Source organism: Vulpes vulpes, chromosome 2, assembly GCF_048418805.1.
Source record: "Vulpes vulpes isolate BD-2025 chromosome 2, VulVul3, whole genome shotgun sequence".
NCBI classification, from domain to species: Eukaryota; Metazoa; Chordata; class Mammalia; order Carnivora; family Canidae; genus Vulpes; species Vulpes vulpes.
In genome coordinates, this window is record NC_132781.1 from 147,001,237 (window position 1) to 147,026,986 (window position 25,750).

General features: G+C 35.3%; 1 protein-coding gene across 10 annotated transcripts in view; it reads right to left on the reverse strand.

The window, feature by feature from the left end:
• PHKB (phosphorylase kinase regulatory subunit beta) overlaps nt 1-25,750 on the reverse strand; it is a 212,831-nt gene that overhangs the window by 68,931 nt on the left and 118,150 nt on the right. For all 10 annotated transcript variants that reach the window (XM_072750287.1, XM_026014319.2, XM_072750291.1 and 7 more), the window contains 4 exons: nt 25,020-25,077; nt 24,204-24,281; nt 21,754-21,912; nt 11,826-11,920 (listed from right to left, as the gene is read on the reverse strand). In XM_072750287.1, the coding sequence (XP_072606388.1) occupies nt 11,826-11,920; nt 21,754-21,912; nt 24,204-24,281; nt 25,020-25,077 (390 nt within the window). The remainder of the gene's footprint in view (nt 1-11,825; nt 11,921-21,753; nt 21,913-24,203; nt 24,282-25,019; nt 25,078-25,750) is intronic.

Genomic DNA, 25,750 nt, shown 5'->3' on the forward strand with positions numbered 1-25,750 from the left:
ATAAGAAATCTATTTATAATCTTGAATATTATAATAACATTTCATATCAGAGTGCTGCTTTCTGTGACTCTTCCTTTGATATTAGAATGGCTTATTTATGTAAAAATTCTGTTCCATTCAACATCTATTTCAAGAAACAAGATCAATTTTTCTCAAATTGGCTTAAATATAAAGGAAAAAAAAAATTTGGCTGGTCTTACGCTATTACCTGTTATATGTGTTTATTTCAGATAGAATCCTGCAAATCCTGCCAAAAGGAATTAAGTGTGTTTTTGTATTTAACCAGAAATTTTCTGTATTCTAATTAGTATAACACACATTTCAAAATAAAGTCCATTTGCTATATTTCTACAGAAACCCACTCCCCAGTTGCTATAAGGGATGTCCTCTACAGAATTACCTTATTCCCAGTAGACAACAATAATATAGAATACAATGACTTAGTGAAATGTACACGGTCAGCTGGTTAGTTTCTGCAATAATTAGACCTCTTCCAAATATCAAGGAGCAGCAAAGGCTGGAAACAAACACCATCTTCAAGGACCATTTTCTCACATTAACATGGCAGAGGTGCTGCAATGTGAACAATGAAAATCTTATTCACAGATAATCAGTAGGTTGCCAGCACCAGAATTGCCTAGGCAACAGAAAATGATGGGCTCCTAATGGGAAACAAGTTGGGGAGAAAGGAGAGAGGACTACCCACTCAAAGAAGCTTGCTAGCCTCCTGAATGTACTTTCCTTTAGATAAGGAAGAGGGAAATCCCTAGTAAAATCACTAATGGTTAGACTTGTGCACTTGGTCTCATCCTAATGCTAACAGGGAAGAAGAAAGTAAAAATTAGACCCCCTTCATATGATAAATCTTATATGTAATGTATCTCAGTCTACATTTTACTAGTGTGACATCCTTGCACTTAATTTTCAGATCATTTCCACAGGACTCTCAGTGTTCTAAAGGCACAGCTGCAACTATTTTTCTGTGATGTGATATTGAGGCAGGCTGCTAGAGAAACAAGCTATCTCCTCTGTTAACTCCTTCACACCATTATGAAAATCATTGCTTCCAAATGCCTGACAGCTCTTCCTCCTTTCCTTCTTCAGTTAACACCTTCATATTGGTTCTGCACACATATTGACAAAAGTGTGACCTTGGAAAAATATTAAACCTCTTTGAAACACCTATATGCAAAATTGGTATAATATTTATTTCAGAAAACTGTTGAAACCATACATAATACATATAAAATAATTTGAACAGTGCCTATAAACAGGAGCACAATAAATAATGGTTATTCTCATTTTTCTCACTTCCTTTCTCTTGCCCTAGAAGACAAAGTATATGATGCATTTTCTGTGCTGAGGACCACTGCCAGAGAGGCAGGCACATAGATCAACAACTACAGTAGTGTGGCAAGTGTTGTAACATGGAGTATGAAAAGGACTATAGGAAACCAGATTTAATGGCATATTTTCCAAATCCACAAGACTTGTTTTCAAGGAGTAATCTATGGGATGATTGGGTAATATGGTCTTTTGTATAATTTGTCTATTCCAAATCAAATGTGACATAGGAAAGCAGGGGTAAGTGAAACAGACAGTGTTACCATATTTACAAGAATAAAGGACTAACAATTGGGGTAAATTATTTTCCTTTAAATATTTCTTAATCAGACAACTTGAATAATTTTCACATTTAATTTACTTGGTTTGCATCTACTTGTGGCCATCACAACTGCTTAATGAACATCAACTCTGCCCAAATACCAGTGTTAGGGTCATCAACCAAGACCTGAAGTAGCATAGAGTGCAGATGGAGAAAAAGATACTTAACAACAACAAGGTAAGACTCAAGCATAGAAGGTGAGGCCTAGGCTTCTGGTTCTAGATAAAAAAGTGAGTGTATGGACTCAATTCTGATCCTCTTCAGCCCCACAGAAGTGACCACATAGATATTTAAAATAAACATAAAAGACTAAAGTCATAGCAATGAATAGAAAGAAAGAGGGCCATCAAAGAAGATATGTCAGCACACTTTTAGTACAAAAGACGGCACATGGACGTGGATTAAGGAATAAAGTAGAGCAGTGAAAACCAATATAGAGATATAGATATAGATACAGGTATATTCCAAAGTACACCACCATCCCAGAGCATTACCAAAATACTGCCACAGGTGTAGGACCTGATCCACCAAAAAGAGGGGCTCTAGAGGGGCACTTAGTTTGCAGGTAAAATGGAGGACAGATATAAGAAGAGGGGCATGACACAGAACTGACTAAAGGCCATAGGAGCCAGCTCCATGCCCAATATAGGGAACCACAGTCATCAATAAAACAGGGTTTTCTCTTAATGTATTGAACAAATTGGCTGTGATATGTTAATACTTCTAGTATAGGCAATGGTTTCCTCAAAGTAAAGGCCTTCATATTCTGGCATTTGGCAAAGGTAGTGAAGTCTAGTTTGCTTCCCATCAGATCCCTGTGAGACAAAGGTCCCAAACACATCTTCTTCACCTCTTGTTGAGGTGGTGGGGGGAAGAAACTACTTAATATACTAAAATAACCAGACCGTCTATCACATTAATATATAATTAGATAAACGAGGAATTACCAGGTCTGCGACAAAATAACCAACAGAATGAGAGACAAATACCATGTTAATGAAATACAAAAATTACCTCAGAGGTTATACTTAGTGAAATAAACCAGACATAGAAAGGCACATATTGCATGATTCTACTCATATGAGGTACCAAGAATAGGTAAATTCATAGAGACAGAAACTAGAATAGAGATTACCAGGAGCTGGAGGGAGAGGAGACTCACTTAATGAGTACAGAGTTTTGTCGGGGATGATATAAAGTTTTGAGTACAGATAGCAGTGATGGTTACACAACACTGTAAATGTATTTAATGCCACTAAACTATACACTTATGAATGGTAAAATGAGAAATATTAGGCACTTCAGTGAATTGGATAGGATTAATTATATCTCAATAAAATTTTAATTAAGGGGAAAAAAGACAATTCAAGGAACAGAAGAAATCTTAATTCTAATTTCTACTTATAGAAAGACTCATGAAGATAAACTATTTATTAAAAGAAAGGAAGGTGGGAACACAATGGCCTAGACTCAGTTTTCCCTCCTCCTCTTAATCCAATTATTCACTGTGAAAATAATTCAATGGATAATGATGACTCTGGGAGCTGGAAAGAAGAAGGCAGACTGGACTGGCTACGTCAGGACTTGAGGCAACGTGGTCACATTCCTGAGATCTCACAAATGCTGGGCTGAGCACCAGAGAGGGCTATGGCCTAAAATAACCAACAGGAATAAACTAAAAAATAAGCACAAAAACAATTAAAGTCTATTCTGTCTGGCTAAAGGACTAGGAAACAGGAAGCACAACAGAGACTGAGTTGGGGGAATCCAACCCTAGCTCTTCAGCTGAGCTCCCAACCAATTAGTTGCCTAATGTGCCTTTAGCAGAAGCTTCAAAGCTATAATGGGTCCACCCAACCTCTGCTTCACACAAGGTACTGGAGGGCCGATAGGGCTGTGGCATCAGCTAAGAAGCCCCAGTGAGCTGTCCTGATATCTGCTTTGTAAACTGGGCTTCAGTGGGCAGTCCAATTCACCTGTAATAGCAGCAGCAAAGCTCTGAAGGCCATCTCAACCCCACTCCACAACCAGTGCACCAGCCGTCTGATCTACCTACTGCAGCAGCTTCACAGCATGACAAGCCTACCCTGATCCTCACTTGCGATACCAGTTGAGTGGAGTGATCCACCCACAACAGCCGAGCTCAGTGTCTCCTAGCCTTCCACTCAGAGGAGATGCAGGCCAGATAGAAATGGTGTATTACCTATAAAACACAAATTTGAACTGACGAAGGATTTATCACCTGACACTAGGAAGCCAGAGAAAGTAGTACAATAATTCTCAGTGCTATAAGAAAACAACTGTCAATCAAAAAATTCTGTGACTAACAAAAGTATCCTTTAAGAATGAAGGGGAAATAATGACATTATCAGACAAAGGAAGACAACGAATTATGTTGCTAGCAGACCTACTCAAAAATAATGTCTATAAAAAGCTATTAAGCAGAAAGAAAACAACAGAAGAAGGCTGGGATGTTCAGAAAGGAAAGAACAAGGGAATGGTAAAAGTTGAGATAAGCACAATAGACTTTTACCTCATGAATTTCTTCAATCAAATTTCACAATTAAATCAGAACTTTTCACACAGTCTGATATGCTGCTCAATAAATGCAGAGGAAATACTTTAAAAATATGTTTAAAAGGTAAAAAAGGAAAAAAAACACTAAATGGAAGTAAGGTTTCTATACTTGTATACTTCTGTGCAAGGAAAACACTGATACCAGCAGGATTTTTGATAACTATGTATATGGTAATTTCTGGAGGAACCTCTAAGAAAATTTACAAAATCAATATACTAAAAAATATGAAAAGTAAATCAAAATGGAATTCTAAAAAAAGGTCAAATAACCCACAAGATGGCCTTCAACAGGTGAATGGTTAGACAGTGGTATGGTCATACTGTGAAAAAGTACTCAGCAAAACACAGGAACAAACCTGATACATGCAGTAACTTGGATCTCTCTCTTCGGAATTAGGCTGAGTGAAGAAAGCCAATCTAGAAGGTTATACGCCATATAGTTCCATTTATATAACACTTGTGAAGTGACAAAACTATAAAATGGAAAACAAATTAGTGGTTGCCTGGGGTTAAGGAGAGCAGTGAGGGAGTAAGGAAGTTTTAGGATGATACGGTGATGGTACATTTCAGTATCTTGACTATAGAGGCAGTTACACAAAGCTATACATGTAATAAAAAAAAAGCCACACACACAAACACAAATGAGTGTATGTGTAACTGATAAAATGTGAATAAGCTCTGTGAATTATATCATCAATTTTCTGTTTTTCATATTGCACTACAGTTACATAAGATGTTAATGTTGTGGAATGCTAGTGAAGGGTTCACAGGCCCTCTCTGGATATTTCTTTGCAATTTCTTATGTACCTATACTTATTTCAAAATTAAAAGTTAAACATTTTTATTAAATTGACACCTCAAAAGTTTTGGTTGTCTAAATTGATAATTACCTTAAATAAAAAGCCATGAAGCTATAAAAGGTATAATAAGAGAACAAAGATAAGCTACTAGAAATTTAAAAGATAAGCTACTAGAAATTTAAAATATGGCTTTGAAAAACAATTCAACAGAAGAGCTGTAACAAAAAGTTGAGGAAGAGTGTCTAAATATAGGGGGGAAAACTCAAAAACCAAACCCCAGAACTTTTGTTTTGGGTTTTTTAACCCAAAGAAACAGAAACCATTTGAGGGAAAAAAAAAAAAAAAAAAGGAAGAGATTCAGGGGATCATTCCTGGAGGACTAAGATCTAATAAAAGAGCCCTACTAGAAAGAATAGAAAAGCAATAATTAATGAGAATCTCTCACAGCTGAAGAAAGTCACAAACTGAAAAGGCTCAAGTGCTAAGCAGAATAAATGAAAACAAGACCCACAGAAAAACAGGTTCCCATGAAATTTTAGGATACCAAAGATAAAAACAAGTTCCTAAAAGGATATGACCTCAAAAATGTAGTTTTACTACAATGTGTAGAGTAACAAAGATGATAAATAAAATAATTAAAAATAACTACTAAATATCAGGAGATTAAGATGGAAGGGAGGCTGAGGTATACAAATGACCTTTTCAAACAAACAACAGAAATTGCAAAGGTAAGAAATGAAGCAAAAAAACTTTACATTATTCAGGAATTTGGAGACAGGTGAAAATAGGTATTGTTTTTTAAAAAAGACTTTCTGGAGATAGGGAAATGGAATACCCAATATTCCCAGTGTAATATAATGTAATTGCACTGTAATCTCAACTATATTATTTCACTTTTTACAATAGGCATTTATACAATTTTTATACCCTATTCAAAAAAAGATGGGCAGTCCCGGTGGCCCAGCGGTTTAGCGTTGCCTTCAGCCCAGGGTGTGATCCTGGTGACCCAAGATCGAGTCCCACATCGGGCTCCCTGCATGGAGCCTGCTTCTCCCTCTGCCTGTCTCTGCCTCTATCTCTCTCTCTCTCTCTCTCTCTCTCTCTCTCTGTATGCCATGAATAAATAAAAACAATCTTTAAAAAAAAAGAGGCACTGGGATCCCTGGGTGGTGCAGCGGTTTGGCGCCTGCCTTTGGCCCAGGGCGCGATCCTGGAGACCCGGGATCGAATCCCACATCGGGCTCCCGGTGCATGGAGCCTGCTTCTCCCTCCGCCTGTGTCTCTGCCTCTCTCTCTCTCTCTGTGACTATCATAAATAAATAACAAATTAAAAAAAAAAAAAAAAGAGGCACTATTTGGGACGTGGATTTTAAGTATTCTGCCTACAAAGAGGCCTGGGTTTTGGGATGAAGATTGATGTGGAAGCCTAGGAGTATGGGTGAGGGCAGGGTGCTATATAAGATCAGCAAGCCTGCTCAAACTGTAGTACAGGAGGATTGGAAGAGGGATCCCTGGGTGGCGCAGCGGTTTGGCGCCTGCCTTTGGCCCAGGGCGCGATCCTGGAGACCCGGGATCGAATCCCACGTCAGGCTCCGGGTGCATGGAGCCTGCTTCTCCCTCTGCCTGTGTCTCTGCCTCTCTCTATCTCTCTGTGACTATCATAAATAAATAAAAATTAAAAAATATATATATATATATTAGGAGGATTGGAAGAAATCTGGAGAAACTGCAAGATACAGGTGAAAAATAAGAAACTGAGGTGCTGTGTAGGACCTCAAATGTTAGGATATGGAGTTTACAATCTATTCTGGGGAGAGTAGGGAATCATGGAAGGGTTTTTCTTTTTTTAAGATATATTTATTTATTTTAGAGAGAGACACACACACACACACATACAGAAAGTGCACTAGTGGGAGAGGTAGGGAGGAGGAGAGTGAATCTTAAGCAGACTCCACACAGAATGCAGAGCCCAACACGGGCTTGATCTCACAACCCTGAGCCAAAACCAAGAGTCAGATGTTTAACTGACTGTGTCACCCCAGTGCCCCATCATGGAAGGTTTTAAGCAAGAAATTCCATTAATGGACCCAGGCTTTATAAGATCATGTGTTCTCAAGCACAAGGAATAAACAGAGAGACTAGAGACAGAGAGATATTATTAAAACCATGCCACTGAGTAGTAATGAAGTCTAAGTGGTACATGGCAATGGGGATGAGTATGAAGAGACAAATATCAATGCTACTGTGAAGGCAGAGCCAATATGAGAACCATCTGGACAGAAGAACTACTGGCAAAAGAAGGGACTACTGAAGGCAATGTCCTTATCCAAGACAAGCACAATGGAAGGAAGGGCAGATCTGAAGAGAGAAGCTAACACATTTGGTATTAGAAATGTATTTTTGCTCATCATCACTTATCATCAGGGACATGCAAATCAAAACTACAATGAGATATCACCACATACCTGTCAGAATGGATAAAATCAAAAACACAATAACAAATGTTAGCAAAGATGTGGAGAAAAGGGAACACTCATGCACTGTTGGTGGGAATGCAAACTGGTGTAGTCACTCTGGAAAACAGTGTGGAGTGTCCTCAAAAGGTTAAAAATAGAACTGCCTTATAGCCCAGCAATTGCACAGTATTTACCCAAAGAACACAAAAACACTAATTCAAAGGGATACACATACCCCTATGTATATAGCAGCATTATTTATAGGAGCCAAATTATGGAAGCAGCCCAAGTGTCCAAGTGATTGATGAATGGAAAAAGAAGCTGTGGTATATACATATATATACACACACACACACGAATATTATCAGCCATAAAAAAAGAATGAAATCTTGCCATTTGCAATGACATGGATGAAGCTAGAGAATATAATGCTAAGTAAAAGAAGTAAGAGGAAGACAAATACTATATATGGAACTTAAGAAACAAAACACACAAGCAAAGAAAAAAATGAGAAAGAAAAAAAGAGATAGTCAAAGCAAGAAACAGACTTAATTATAGAGAACAATCTGACAGCTACTAGAGGGAAGGTGGGGGGATGGGCTAAATTGGTGATGGAAATTAAGGAGTGCACTTACTGTGATGAGCACAGGGTGATGTATAGAACTGTTGAGTTGCCATATTGTACACCTGAAGCTAATATAACACTGTATGTCAACTAGAATTAAAAAACAAATTAAAGAAAATTTTAATTCATAAAAAGTTTAATATATTGAACAATGTTACTGAGATATGATTGACATGAAAAAGCTGTGCATATTTAATGTCTACAACTGAATAAGTTGGAGATAAGTATACATCCAGAAATGATGGATCTTAGATACTAGATCTGTGGAGAGATGATCACCAAGTAGTTGGAAATTCAAGTTTAAATATTAGGAAAGAGGATTAGAGGTACAAATTTAGAGACATTTGCTTGAGAAGTCCACTATACCTTCCTCCCACACATACCTTCAAGTATACTCAAACATTCAAGTTAAACATGATGATTCTATCACAGGTATTGAAGCTACGAAAATAAATGAAACATTTTCTCTGATCTCTGGGAACTTACATTCTAAGATCTCCAAAAGGTGGGTTTCTGGAGGGGTTTTTTTGGGGGGGAGTCAAAATCTCACAATACTACAAAGCATATCTGCTGTTGTTCACAATACCTTTCTTTTTACTCCTCTAAATTTACCTATAAAAGGGGATTTGTTTTATTCTCTATTCTTCAAAAGAAAAGAGCAATTTCTGACTAGTGAGAGAGTAGTGAGGAAGGTCATCCCAGATGATAGCATACTTTTCCAACAGCCGTCTTAAACCCAGGTATAAAAGGACTTCCTTTCACATGAAATTAATTCGCTATGGGTATTGTTAAGGAAATCAATAGCTCTCAATTTAGTCCTCAATGTTTTAGGTCTGTAATTCATCAATAGCCCTATACATAGGGCTATACATAGGAGTGGACAATGCCACAGTTCTGGCACACTTTCTCCTTTCTGGATTCTGGAAACTTCCTTCTGCCATAACCTTTTTGTGAAGGAAAGAATTAATTCAGCAGGCCTGGGCTGTTCAAACTCTGAACATTCCCAAGAAAGAATATTTGCAGGATGGGTCCTTGGCTGGCTTCTTGGAATGTTCTGTCAGATAAGAGCGTTTTTGCATTCTTAATTAAGGCCTTTGGCCATACTGTATCAGTTTGTCCAGATGGTTTACACTAACAATGTGATTTATGGTGAACATCTGTTTCCCCCCCCCCCCCCCCGCTCTCTGGGGAACTAGAACTTGAATAACCAAGGTCAATCATGCAGGTGCTATGTGCTTACATGAATGACCCTAGATAAAAACCCTGGACACTCAAGCTTGAGCAAATATTGGTTGGCAACACTTTGTATGTGTTTTCACACATCATTGCTGCGTAACTGTGTCTCACATGACTCCACTGGGAATGGACACTGGGAAGCTTGTGCCCGGTCTCCTCAAGACTTGCCCCGAGTGCCTCTGCTTATTTTATCCTGCATGCTTTCACTGTAATAAATCATAAGTGTAAGCAACAGAGTTTCTAAATCCCGCGAGTTCATCTAGTGAATCACTAAGGCAAAGGACCTCTGATATAGCTTCCTTCAAAGTCAGGGACTTCTTTCATTTCCAGAAATTGCCTGAACTTTACTACTCCTTCTTTACTCTGCCCATCATTTAGTAGGGTTTAAAGCACCTGGACAATCCCTGGCTATCAGTTAATTGCAAAGTCCGACCTGGTCAATAATGATTAAGAGGTCTGTGACATCAACATTTCAAGCAGAGGGCTATGTCTGATCTCTATTTCATTAGTCCATGCCACCCAGTCCCAGCAATGGACAAGGTCATGCTACTGCCAAGAAAGTGGCAAATGGCATCTCGTCATTTTATATATCATTACAACCAAGTTGCCAACAGGGTGGGGCATAATGGCTCCCGGGAATTTTCTGCTGTCAATCCTTCCATCATCTCCTTCTCAGAAACTGTATGCAAGTCTGTATAGATATAATCCCCATGAAGCTGCAGGAGAGAAGTCTTTGTCCTTACCCTACAGCAAGGCTCTTACGTAGGATGTGGCTTCACCTGGGAGGCACAGCACAAATAATTTAGTAGCAATTTTTTAAAAAATGATTTCAATATAAAAAACACACCTAGAGTGAGTTCTCTATAAAATTCTCTCTCACTTGTACTCTAATTGGCTTTTCTTGAATGGGAGAGAAAGAGTAGGAAGTATACTGCATGTCAAAAATTACACATAATCCACAGCCTTCCTTATATGTATCAAGCATGAAATAACTGTTTGAATTGTTGATTTTGTTAGTTATGTGCTTTCGTGCTCTCTGGCTCCTATTCCCACAACTCAAATCTGTGACCTATTTATTTTCTAATAAAAGGCTTTGAGATTTCATTACCCTATAAAAGTGTGTAACACATGTGAAATGCTATGTAAATGATACATACTGGTCTTAAAATGGCTCAGAGTCACAGCAATGGGTAATATGAAGTTAAATGTATCCCCTATTTTACCATTTCATCAAGTGAAATTGCATATCTCAAATTTGTACAGAATATATACTTGTACTGCACTGATACAAGTGCAACTAAGATAAAGCCCAAATCCTCACCTTACACAGGAGTCAACAGTCCAGTGAAAAATTTCTAACACATATTAATATAGGGATTTCACGCTCTTGAGAAAAATCTTAACATTTATTTACAAGTCTCCGAAATAGCTTCTCATATATAAACCACTGTGAGTAATTACATGTTTTGTTGAAGACCAGCAAAAGAATCAGAGAAATAGTGTGACACAATCTAATGGACGTGGTTGGTTCTCCCTTTCTCTCACTAAAACAAGTATTTATTTGTGTGTGTGAATGTATATGTGTGTATTATATGTATATGCATTTTTTTTTTAATAAAAGGAGTTTTTTTTGTGTTTGTTTTAATTAGGCTCCATGCCCAGGGTGGAGCCTAACATGGGGCTCAAACTCATGACTGTGAGATCACGACCTTAGTTGAGATGAAGAGTTGAAAACTTAAACAACTGAGCCACTCAGGCACCTCAAAAAGGGCATTTTGATTTTATAAGCGTATCTCCTGGAAGTACTGTTACTCTTATTAAATAAATGTTAACTGCTTGGAATCCCAGGCACACACTCAGGTTCATTCCCTTTCTCCTCAGGCAGTTTCCATAATCCACAACATTTTCATTTTAACAGTCCTCATTACTGGTATCATTTAATACTTGAGGGTTTGCTCAAATCAACATCAATCTTGCTGATCCTGCAAACACTTATTTTGTTGACACAACACAGTCTGAATCCATAGCTAGTAAATGTGAAAAATTTTAAATTATTCCTTCACCCAACATGTCACTAAGTACGAAGAACACTCTGTCAATCACTCAGTTCTGTCACCGAGACACAGAAATAGAAATTAAGCACACGGCCTTTCAATGAGACTCCATTTCTACCTCATATATTCCCTTGCCCACACATACATACTGTTTCCTCCTGAAGGCATTTAACACCTTAAACTCAAGCACTGTGAAGATGAAAACATTTGTCTGGAAGACATCCTGTTGGATACATCTGACTCATATTTCTTCATTAATAAATAATCTTTTACCACAAGTAAATCTTAACTAACCAGAAAAAAGCCTTGCCCTCAGAAAAATCAATAAAAACCTATTCAGAATAAATTTTTTTAAATTAACATTTAAATGTCTTTAGACAAGTCTAAATTAAGAAAAAAAAATCTCTTTACTTGATTGGAAAACCTCATGCTCACGTTACGCTGATTCTGTAGTGGGACATAGCGCTGGACAGGATCAATGTCTTTAGGACTGATTAATTCATCAGCTGAAAAAAAAAGAGAAGGGAAAGGACATTATCAAAAATGCATCTGTACAACACTATAAGCCAACTAGACCTAACAGAACATTTTCCATATACTAGGCCATAAAACAATCCTCAATAAATTTAAAGAATTAAAAGTATACAATGTATTATTCTGACAATAGAATGAAATTAGAAATCAATCAACAGGAAGAAATTTTAGAAATTCACAAATACATGGAAATTAACACACTCCTAAATAACCAATGGGTTAAATGGGAAATTAGAAAATACTTTCTAATACATATTCTGATAAGATGATTGAAAATGAAAAGACAACATACCAAAACTTATGGATGAGGCTAAATCAATGAACCCTGAAAGCAGGCTAATTCATTGGGGGAAAGAATAGGTTTATTCACAAATAGTGCAGGGACAACTTGAGTATATTTAAATGCAAATGAATAAAGTTGGACCTCTTCCTCAAATCATCTACAAAAAGTAACTCAAAATAGATCAAAAGTTAAACATAAGACCTAAAACTTTAAAACTGTTCAAAGAAAATAAAAGAGTAAATTTTTGTGACTTTGGCTTAGATAAAACTATAAAATCAAAACATTAAGTGATAAAGAAGAGATGAGATAAATTGAACTTTGTCAAATTATAACCTTTGGACCTCAAGGGTAATGATTAAAAAGTGAAATCACAACCCACAGAATGAGAGAAAACATCTGCAAATCATGTATCTTGTAAGTGACTTCTGTTTTGAATACATTAAAAAAAATCTTATGACTCAATAAAAAAAAGACAACACAATTAAAAAATGGTCATGGTACCCGAATAGACACTTCTCCAAAGAACATACACAAATTACTAATAAGCCCACAAAAAGATGCTCAACAACATTAAGTCGTTTGGGAAATGATTATCAAAATCATAATGAGACACCACTTCATATCCATTAGGATGGCTATTATCAAAAAAACAGATAAGAACAATGGTTGGAGAGAATGCATTATGGTACAGTTACTTTGGAAAACAGTTTGGAATTGCTCAAAATGTTAAACACACAGTTTACCATAGACTCAGCAATTCTAATCCTACGTATATACCCAAGAGAAATGAAAACATATGTCAAACAATAACTTGTACATAAAAGTTTACAGAAGCATTATTCATAAAAGCAAAATAGTGGGAACAACCCAAATGTCCATCACTAGATGAATGGATAAATCAAATGCAGTATATATACAAGGGAATGTTATTTGACCATAAAAGGAATTAAGTGCTGATACATCAGTGAACCCTGAAAACAGACTAAGTGAAAAAAGTCAGTCACAAATGCCATGCATTATATGATTCAAGGTGTATGAAATGTCCAGTATGGACAAATCTATGGAATAGAAAGATTAATGAGTGTCCAGTGTTGGGGGAAAGGATGAAGTGATAAGGGGTGAGTTGGGGGGGACACCTGGGTGGCTCAGTGGATGAGTATCTATCTTTGGTTTGGGTCATGATCCCAGGGTCCTGGGATTGAGTCCCTCAACAGGCTCCCCATGGAAAGCCTGCTTCTCCCTCTCTCTAGGTCTCTCATGAATAAATAAAATCTTAAAAAAAAAAAAAAAAGAGGATGAGTGGGGAGTGACTGGATATGAGTTTTTTTGAATGGTGATGAAAATATTCTAAAATTGATTGTGGTGATGGTTGTACAAATCTCTGTAAATAAATTTGAATAGGCTAAGAAACTTTGAATAGGCTAAGATATGGTATATAAATTATACCTCAATAAAGCTGTTCTAAGAATAATGTATTTGCATTCTCTCAAGAAAGGAAACCAGTTCATGAAGAGCAAAGTATTTCCTAATACTAAATTCCAAAAGAGATTTCTGAGACAGGGTATTTTTTATGGGGCACTAGCCAGCATGAAAGCAATGGCTTCGGGGATCCCTGGGTGGCTTAGCGGTTTAGCGCCTGCCTTCGGCCCAGGGTGTGATCCTGGGGTCCTGGGATCGAGTCCCACATCGGGCTCCCTGCATGGAGCCTGCTTCTCCCTCTGCTTGTGTCTCTGCCTCTCTCTCTGTGTCTCTCATGAATAAATGAAGAAAATCTTGAAAAAAAAAATAAGGCAATAGCTTGGACTGGTGTTGTACTGTTGCACTGGAAGCCCTTTTCATGTGGTAGTTCCTTGTGGCAACTTTGGATAAAATCCAAGGACATAACAAGGAAGGTATTTAGAGTGTCTGAAAGAAGAGAGTAAGGAGAAGGTATCTAGTCAGGAGTTCTCTGTGTCTACTGCTGTAACACACCTCAGAGAGATTCAGTACCTAAGGCTCAACGTAGCAGGGATTCTCCATGGACATGGAGAGGACTATGCTGGGAAGAAAACTTTCAAATGTAATTCTGCATAACCTTTGCTGGAGTGCAAGTGGTGGTATTTATGCAAATTACAGCAGGTACTCTGTCCCAGCAACTGCACATCTATAAGGTTATCTTAGTTATGCCCAGATATGTAAAGCTAATTGGATAACATAAAAAAAAAAAGAATTTAACTTCTCCCAAAGTGAATCAGTACAATTTCTGCTGTACTCAGCTATGAAAATGTCTTCTTTTCATATTTGATCTTCAGTTCTTTACTGATTACATTAAAAACAACACCATGCAGAGTTTTGTATAAATTCACCTGCATATAATATTTAGTAGTAAAAAAAAACAAACAAAAACCCCAAACCTTCATTTTCCATAGCTTCTTTTAGTCAGTGAATAATTCTGAAAAACAGAGCAGAGAGTCAACCACAGACATGCTTGTAAACTTCTATGCAGCTGGGGTACTGTTTCTCATTATACTGGTATTTCTATTCTACGGCAATTTCAGGGTATGTATACAATGCTATCTGACAGTGTTTTCAGTAACTCTTGGAAGATGTTTTTAATAATAATAAAAGTGATATTAATGATAGTATGACAAGAAAAAGGAGGAACAGCGACTGTAGCACCTATAGAAGCTGCTGCACCGAAGATACCACAGCTACTGCTATCTCTGCCACAGGAACCAGGGCAACATTTCCACAGTGCTTACTACATTCCTGGCCTCGTTTGAGCATTTCATATATGCTAAATCATTAATCCTCATTACAACCTTCATTTTACAGATGACAAAATGGAGAAGTGGAGGGGCTAAGCAAAGTGCACACAGCAGGTAAATGACAGAGCTTGGGTTCAAACAGGCAGTCTCTCTCTCGATTTTGGGTTCCAGACTAATCTTATCCCTTAAGAATACTGATACTGTACAAACACAGACGAAAAAAATACCAAGAGGAGAAAACATTAAACAAATAATTTGGTCCTTGATATATTTTTCCTATTCAAATCACAAAACATTCTTTTATTTCTGAAAAAAAATAAACTTTTACAAAATTTAAATGAAAACAATATAGGCTTAATTAATGGCAAATATCGCCATATAATTTCTATTAATATCAGTTGAACTCATGATGCAGGGTTGATTAGTACAGTGATATTCTAAATAACACCAAATTATTTCCCTATCTCATTTGTCTGATCATTGAGATGTGAAAAAATTTCCACTACCAACAAGCATTTTACATAATTAATGTTTCACTGTCTTTTACAGAAATGGAATTCTATCTTTATTATTTTGTTATTTATAAATGATGACAGAAAAATTAAGAGATCTTATATCCTTGGAAACCATAAATGCTAATCTATTAAAATGATATGGATCAAACAGTTAACCAAGTCTCTTGAAAAAGCTTCTTTCTTTGCATTTCCTTCTCATTTCTCAATTTGTACTGCATCTATATATCTAGCTTGATATTCCAATCTACACCATGTGCTCATCTATAATCCCACGGGCTATATGCCTCTATTCCCTGCTTTCTAGCACAGCATCTGCCATATAGTAGGTGCTCAAGAGACTTATTAAACAAAATAATAAATTGGTGGATTAACAAATTAGGAAACATCAATCGCTGTAATCATTGCTTTCATTTCCATAATGGTAAAAGTGACTAATGCCTCAAAAGATCAGGTTAATAGACATAGTCTTCTCACTGAATTGATTTTTAACATTCAGGAGGCAAAACAGAGTTCCTCAATGCGCTGATTCCATGGCATTGGCTTTCTGCTGAAGAGTGGCAAGCCTGAAAGAACTTGTGCCTGACCAACTGCAGAATATTTAAAATGAAAATAAGAGAAAAAGGATAAAAGAGTAATGGCTTTCTACATCTCATAATATGGTACCAAACCTCACAGATAATCAAGCATTTCTATATTTAGGGACAGCTGTCTTTAAATCTTTACATGACAGATTATGCCCATTAATATTTGTATTTTTTATTCATAAAAATTTTATGAAAAACATACCAGGTTTACTTCAAACAGTCATTATTAAGGGTAAAAAGAAAATACCAAGAATTTTTGTTTCTTTAATAAAATGACAATTCAAAGGAAATTTAACAGAGCAAGTACTTTTATCATGACACCAAAATTACATAGGACATACTAAAATAGGCTCAGCAGATAATTTATGGGGTAAAAATTATGTGCTTCAAAGCCTAACTGATTCTCAGTTGCGATGACATATATTAGTAACACATGTATTAAGAAATAAGCTACAGAGAAAAAGAAAATATAGATCCTCAACTTCATATACTATACCAAAATAATTCAAAATTATTAATATTTTTAACTCAATTGACTAACAGGAATGGGCTTCTCAAAATTAAATGTTAAGTTCCATGGCCAGAATTAAATTAAAAAATAATGATATATCTAATTATGTAAAGATTTTAAATTTCATTCATCAAAAAAGAATGCAAAAAAATTCAGAGGCAAACAAAAGAGGAAAATACCAAGGAGGTTTAGTATATCTAATATATAAAACATTCATGCATACTGATAAGGAAACCCATAAATATCAAGGGTAAATGGGCAAAGCAAACTAGACAATTTGTAGAGGGCAAAAAATGACAAATACGTTTTTAACAATAAGCATATAAATGAAAACAGGATACAAATTAATATCTTATTAAGTTAGCAAACTTTTTATTTTTAATGAGCATATTTAATGCCACAAAGGTTACAAGTGACACAATCACCCTGCAGACTCCTGAATAAATCAGTAAGTGTTAGTCATGGGCTATATGACCTTGTGTGAGTTGCTAAATTCTTCTAAGCCTCAGTTATGACATACAGTATCCATCTCATAAATAAGCTAGGAAGATTACTTAAGATAATACTTAAAAAGGAGAGAGCACAGAATCGGATACATTTTAAGGCAGGTATTATTAGTATTTCTGGGAAACAGTCTGATAGTATGTTTGCAGTCTTCTCAGACCCTAGGTATCACTGCTTTTATATTCAATTTTATTAATATATTTAAGGGTAGGATCATACATTTTTATGCAAGTTTTCTAGCCCTAGTAGCAATTCAACTAAACAGTTTAGATTTAAGAAAGCCAGAAATTTATCTAATAAGCTAAAGGAAGAAAATCTTCTTAGATGAGGCTTTTAAAATTATACTGTATTACATGTGCTCTCAAGTTGTTAATAATGCCTACTGCACAGAAATCCCACTTTAGGGCACTAGCAATCACAAAGATACCATGAAAAAGATAACAACAGTGCTTAGAAATCAATGTCTTTCTGCTTGAAGTTTCCTGAAGTGTAACAGCTGGGAAATCTCTTAGCAACCACAATGCAGAAATATATCCATGTACTCTTATCTGTTCATTTTATCTTTAACTGATCAGTAACAAAACCATGTGCTATACTGAATAAGGCGTCAACTGCATTTGAAGTCAAGAGACCAATGAAAATCAAGACTTCAGTTTCTTATGTCCTCATGCACACTAGGGGGCACTTGATCATTAACTTTAACTTTAAAAAACATTAGATTTCCAGGCTTAGTAAGTTGCTTTTATATCTGACGTCAATTGGGCAAAAAATACCGTGAATGAAATCAAATACAAATGGATTTACCTTAGTTACAAACATTGTAATTAGAAACTAAGCTGCCCTCAGAGAGACAGAAATATTTCCTAGGTTGTCACATTCAATTCTTACTGTAGAGCTACTGGATGTCAGTAACTAGCATACAGTAGGCTTCTACAAATTGCTAAATCATGGAGAAGATGAATGGTTAAGTAGCAACTAGGGAAGCATTTTCTTCTTGTGATGTTTTGTGGCTATGGGGGTACCTACAAGGAGGGCCTGTGAGCATCCTGAGTTGCCTAATTAATAAGAACTATGAAATACATTTTAACAAATACTATCTCCTAAATGGTGGCTGAGAGAGGGAGGGAGGGTAGAAGGAAGTACAGGAAGTAGAACCATGTAACTATGTATCTGTCCCACAGTAAATGCTTTATGTCTATTTCTTCATCAATTAATCCTTTAAAAAATAAAGAAACTGACAATCAAAGAAGTTAAGAAAATTCTTCAAGTCATATAAGTGGTAAGTAGTAGAAATTGTATTGAAATCCTGAACTGTCTAGTTCCTTAAGTTCATGATCCCAAAACTCTTCATCTTCCTGCCACAGTTGAAGAAAAACATGAAGAAAAAAAAGAAGAAACTAACAGAGAAGAAAGTGAAGGATAAAGATGATTATATCAGAGAAATAATCTATATCACATGGTTAGTTCCAAGTGTGCTGGCTGTTAATAATCATTTAAAATATAGTTTCTACTGGAAAATAGATTCCAAATAATGACTTACCAAAGAACATTAGACACCTAAGAAATTAATTTGGGAACTTTATATGTACATAGCATTTTGGATATTTTAAAGTACCTCTATATCTATTTTATCACTTTAAAAACTTCCTAACCCTCCTAGAAAATTCAGTAACACTCATCTTGACAAGAAAAAAAAAATCCTTGCGAAATTCAAGAAAATTTTCATTCATCTGACTGTTTTGGGAGTGTGTGTGTGTTGGAGGGAAAGTTGTAGTTAACTAAAATTGGTCAAAATGTTCAGGGCACCTGGGTTGCCCAGTTGATTGAATGTCCAACTCTTGGTTTCAGCTCAGGTCACGATCTGATCTGATGGGTCATGAGATCAAGCCCCATATCAGGCTCTGTGCTCAGTGAGGAGTCTGCTTGCAGATTCTCTCTCTGCCACTCCCCCAACTTGTGCCCCCTTCTCTCTCTAAAATAAATAAATAAATCTTTTAAAAATTGTTCAATATTTTCAAGTTTAATTAGAGAACATGCCTTGTTTTAAGTATTGATACTTATTATTAATGTTTTCAAAGTATCCATCCTAAAAAAATTCTTCTATCCACCTATCTTAAGTTCTATAATGCTCTAATCTTTAATGATTTGGGAATCTTATAGTGGTGCCTAAGTGAAGGTGATAATCTTGAATATCTTAATTTTTTAAAGAAAAAAATACTGTGATAATTAACTATTGTCTAAGAATACACTGGGCAGTTCAGGCCTCAAGCCAGGAAATAGCATATTGAGTCTTTTTGCTCTAACAATGTAATAAAAGTCACATGGTTTTGTTGCATAATTATTCATTATTGTGTGTGTGTGTATATATATGTATATATAAGAATATTTTGCTTATATATGTATATAACATACATATATATGTATATGTACATATATATGTACATATAAAAGCTAAATATTCTCATTAGACTTCACTGGATAAAAAACTGGCAGAATTAGTGAAAGTCATATATTATAGAATAATTTCAAAAATTTACTGTTTTATTATTTTCAGATAACTCCAATTAACTGCCCACAAAATGCTGTCAAGAAGATATCCAACCAAGCCTCCTTTAATGAATAAATAAGACTTTGTTAGTAAATGTGGTATCTGGAATCTAAATAACATCCACAGAAGTCTGATGTTCTTGGGATGAGTATACAATAGTTAAGAGCAACTAAATGATTTAGTCTTCTGAGATTTTATTCATTTTAACCAGTGAGTCTGTTAACCAGATGACACACAGTTAGGTCAGAGAGCTAATGAATATGTAGCATCTCTTTTTTCAGAGGGAAAGAAAGTATGTGGTTTCATAGTTTGCAACACACCTTCTGTATGTTCTCTATTGCCTTTTTAGGAGCTCAGCAGGAAAAGAGAAATTGACTCTTTATGAAGTTTTTCTTCTTTTTGGTCATGAAACAGATGAGACGGCATCGTCTGGACTATTTTTTGTTCACACTCATCTTAACATAAGGAAATGCTATCTACACTCAAAATCTGTCTATATTCAATACATTTATTTTAGAGTAAGGAAGGGCCAATGCTTTTTTACCGATTGATAACATTTTCAAACTTCTCCTTTTTAAAAGCCCAATTTGCTTATGTATAGTAAATTCTGCATTCCCAATTCATTAGCCTTCCCAATTTTATCCAGAGGCTTTGCTCAAATAGCACTCTTTCTAGCACTCAACCCTAGACTGGATATAGAGCAAAAAACAGGATGATAAAGATTTAGATCTCAAATCCGATATCCATCCCAAGTTCTAGTTTTCAACATCAGAAAAATTTCATCATGTTCAATTGTAACGAATTTATATAGGAATTTATGATTCTGATGTTAAAATTCTTGTCCTTAGATCAGTTAACTACTCCTCTGCTACAACATGTTTTGTTTAGTTGTGTCACCAGAAGGCTTCTTTGTATTCATGCTATTAAGACGGAAATAACATTCTAATCAGAGATAACCTTGCCAACCTGGCTTGATTCTAAGAAAACTACTTCATGTATATATATTTTTTCTTTCAGAAAATCTAAAAGCAAAACCTGTACAAATAATATCAACTCCTTATCAAGAAGCTGTCCCTTTAAAAGATGAAAATTTTTCTACTGGTTCTTAAATTAGCATTAAGTATATATGGACTCAAAAAAGCAGTTAGGAAACAAGCAAATTGAAAACTGCATTAACTTAATTTTCTCTTCTTTGGTTAGCTTCTGTGTGCTCTTATATGTCATTTGTAAAAAGCTTGAATTGGAAATCTGAAATATTCTTCCCTAATGGAATGTAAAAAAAAAGAAACTAAAGATGATTACTCTTACAACACAAACAATTTTAGCATTTATGCAATAATACTGGGAAAAACAAAGACAGTAACAATTCTTCACACAGTAAGCAGTTCTTCTAGTGCAGGTACATACAGTATTTACAATCAACCTGTTTCATAATTTGTTTGCCATTAAGGAATTGACTCTAATATGATAGTCTTTTTGATGCAAAAGCTAATAATATTTGAAATTTTAGTAAGCAATGATGCAGAAAAATGCATAATAATGCTTTTGTGTGTATGTTCATTAAATTAGCCTTCATCTCAATGTATCCAAAGAGTACTCATATTCAGCAGAAGTTTTAGGATACCCTGAAAATTCTTCAAAAAACAAAACAAAACAAAACAAAAAACGAATAATGGTCCCATTAAGCCTCTAAGCTAACTGAGTAAATTGCCAATGTATATTTTTGGGAAAGAGGAAAACTTTGAGATAACCAATTCCTTTTGGCAACTGGTTTATTAAAGCTATGACCAAGCATAAAATCAGAATTTTTTTCACATTATATAAATGTAACTCAAAGTTCCCACAACCTCCTGTTAGAAACCTATCCACTAGGCTGAATGCAGCCCCTAAACGACCATAAAGGTACCCACACCTACTTGACATTCTTCCCAGAAACTGTCCATCGTCATTCAGAGAAAAAGACACATTATACTTTTACATAGTAACAAACTCCCCCAAGACCTCTTAAACAGTATGAAACACCACCCAAATCCAAGAAAGATGTAACCAAAGTATACTTATTTCTAACAGCTTGATACCAAGGGAAAAAATGTACCCAACCTTCTCCACTTACCCAGGAGTTTTGCAATGATATAAAGAGCTTGTCCCCAAAGAAAGAGTTTTCCATCACGGCCACAGTTGCTAGGAAATCGCTTTTGACTACCAGGCTTTCTTTTCTCATTTTCTACAAAATCAGCTGGCACATAATAGTACTTTGGTATGACAGGATAACCTACGGAGTTAAAAAATAAATATCTGAAATATAAAAAACAGTGTCCTCCCCAAATTTTTCAAGAAATTACAATGTTAGAAAGCAGAGAGAGAGAGAGAGAGAGAGAGAGGTTGTAAAGGAAGTAACAGATTTGATAGGCTACAGAAAATCGGATATATTGGCTTTCAGAAACTGCCAGTGAAAAACATGGAAAAAGCCCCTTGACTTTAAAACACTAATTTGACAGCATATGATATGCTTTAGCCAATAATGTGTACATAATCTCCTTTAACAACATTTAATTTTAACACTTTTAAATGAATCAATAAAAATACAGTATGCAAACATTTAGAGCCATAGAAGTTATCTCTAATAGGATTAGTCTGTAGAAGCATTACAAATGAGATACTGTATAATCTCAAATGAAGAATTATAACCCTGAACCATAGTTTAAAGCAAAGAAATCCCCATTTTAAACATTTAGCCCATTATCTACTATTCAATATCATTGAAGAGAAAAAAAAAATCCATTGCCCCCTGTGACTAACTCATTTAAAACATTTCTTGAAGCGTGTGTGTTGTGATGAGTACTGCCATATGTAAGTGATGAATCACTAAATTCTACTCCTGAAACCTACTATACCTAATATATTAACTAACTTGAATTTAAGTAAAATCTTGGAGGAAATAAATAAATATATACATTCCCTGATAGAAACTAAAATTTATTATTCAAAGACTAAAATCTGGGATCCCTGGGTGGCTCAGCAGTTGGGCGTCTGCCTTCAGTTCAGGGCATGATCTTGGAGACCCAGGATCGAGTCCCACATCGGGTTCCCTGCATGGAGCCTGCTTCTCTCTCTGCCTGTGTCTCTGCCTCTTTCTCTCTCTGTGTCTCTCATGAATAAATAAATAAAATGTATTTTAAAAAAAGACTAAAAACTTGGTGGATAACACAAAAGGAAAAAAGCCAACATTCTTGTAGAATGTTACAGAAGACTTTGCACTGTCAGCCCATAGTAAACTTATTTTTCCTAAAAAATTGCACAGATATTCCTAAAATTTGCCTCCTTCATACATCAATCAACAGTTATATTTGTGTCTAAAACCAGTAATAAGGTCTATGGTACACAAAGAATACTCTAAACATCACTCTCTGAACATGATAAAGGTTAAACTGTGATACACTAAACTACCCCCTCAATGCATCAAAGATCTACTACTGAATACTAACAGATCTGATTCAAGGAATTTCAAATATTATATTCATTACAGCATACATTACATTATTTCTCATATTGGAAAACTTATTTGGAGCTGAAAATATAAATAACTGCTTTTAATAATTAAATTTATTTGGAATTCAATGTTTATCCACAAATGTTTCACTACTTTAATATTACAAAGATTTTAAAGGGTGAACACACATTGTGAAGTTTTTACTTGAAAAGACTTGTGGAAAACCATAAAGAATATCACAAACATCACATGAGGAACAGGGCCCATAACTGCAAATTTGCATACTATGTCCATAAGACCATCCATTTTTTTACCCACCCACATCATGATTTTTCACTTTCAGATAAATATGTTTATAAAACTATTTACTCAAGAGAATATGTTCTTATTTATTAATACTTCCAATCCCCAAAGTATCTGGAACTTCTTCTTTGTAATTTTTTGAGAATTAGTTTTCTAGTCATACTGAAAAATTAGTTATCTTCTTTTATGGGCCCTGCTGGTGTTTAACTAAAACCAATATACTATACTCATAAGAGTCTTTTAGCCATTTCTATTATAAAACCCATCCTCAACCCCTCAAAAGGATGAGACGTTAGCAGAAGGCAGACATTCAAAATGATATACTAAAGGCCCAGAAGCAACTCTAAAGAGGAGGCCAAAATGATCTTAGGCTAGGACAGAGTCTTTTAACGTAACCCTCTGTAGGGTTCACCTGAACGTGTCATTTCTGATGATCTGGAGAAAAAGTGGTCACTCTACACAGAGTGGAGGAGTTTCATAGTAGATAGCAGGAAAAGAACCTGTGCCCACCTGGTAAACTATTTTGTAATTACTATAGCCATAACCCCCTAAGTTTATTCTCCATCCTTGCCTTGCTAAATGAACTCCTTTTATAAACACACATTTATAATAACAAATTAATACATTATTCTTTATAATTCATTGAAGGCTCAATTCACTTTTTACAATGTAATATAAATTGCTATATTTAAAAAGGAATCATTTATACATTTCAAAGCAACATTAAGAAAATACGAGGAAGAATTTCTTGAAAAACAATCCAACTATACCTTCTGTGGTATGATGAAGTACTGGAGTCAGAAGATCCTGATATTCCTTTACTTGTTGGGGATTGCCTCTAAAAACTCCTAAAATTTAAAATATAAAATCCAACAGCATTTGAGCTCAGTAAGTACCACAGAAAACTTAGAAAACTCTACTGGGGGCACCTAGGTGCTTCAGTCAGTTAAGCATTCAACTCTAGATTTCAGCTCAGGTCATGATCTCAGTGAGATGGAGCCTGGTGGTTGGGCTCCATGCTGGGCGAGAAACCTGCTTAAGATTCTTTCCCTTCCTTTCTCTTTGTCCCTCCCTCTCCATTCTCTCCCTCTAAAAACAAAAAACAAAAAACTACTAGCCCAGTTATGTTTATTTTGGTAATTCTGTACATAAATGATATAAATAAAATTGAAAAAAGGTCATGCAAATATGTATTATATTATTCCAGGAAACTGATTTTAGAAGGACATGTTAGCATTTAGAACTGAAAATTGAATTTCAATAGAAATTTCTCAATTCTGAACTGTAAATGTTATATTCACAATGTCACAGATTATAATACCCATTATTACTCTTCATAAAAAATTTTTCTTTGCAAATATGAAAATATATTTGTATCATTTCTTAAATTCTTCAAAGTGTTTTTTTAATTCTTTAAATGACTTAACATTCACTCTGAAAGCAGAAGAGCAGCTTATAAAAATGCAGAGGAGTTAACATCACTGAAATGTAGTCTATTTTGCTAGCTACAAGGATCATATTTCATCTGCTTTACTTTAAACCATTTATATTCTATAGCTTAAATTTTAGGAGAAAAACTCACTTACCATCAATCATCATGTAAAGGAAAAATATGGGAAATTCACACTCAATGCCATCAAACAGCTAAAACAGAAAATAAAATATTAAAAATTTCAATGAAGTTAATTAGAGCAATTTTGTTAGAACAATTATATTAATTAGAACAAATATGTTAATTACATTTATAGAATGATTGTTAGAACATTATAGTTAGGATATACATAGAAGATTTATATAGTAATAACAAAACTGGACTAATGTAAGTAGTTTTGTTGTTCTTTTAAAAAAATTCTTAGAACTCTTATTCAAAATCTCATTCATTTAATCCATCACACAGTGATCATTCATTCAATAAGTGTTTACTAAGTACTTAGTAATGCCTGGCATCAACTAGACAGAGGGCTATGGCGAAAAGAAAGAAAGAACCTGCCGTCAAGGGCTCCTAGCCTAATGGTGAGTCAGGCATGTAAATAAACAACTATAGTATTATATGAGATGTCTATACACAGTACATCAGGAACATAGGACCTGAGTCTGCCCAGGGATTGGGAAGGGAAAATAGGAAAGGAAATGCTTCAATTAAGGCTTGATGGATTTCTCTGGAGAGATGAGCTAAGGGAACTCCATGTAGAAGAGAAAAGAATAGTACAAACTACTGATGCACAGGAGAACAAAGTTTGATAAAGAAACTACCAGCAATTCAGTATTTTTGGAACAAGCAAGCAAGAAATCATGAAAGTTAATACCCAAGAGGTGG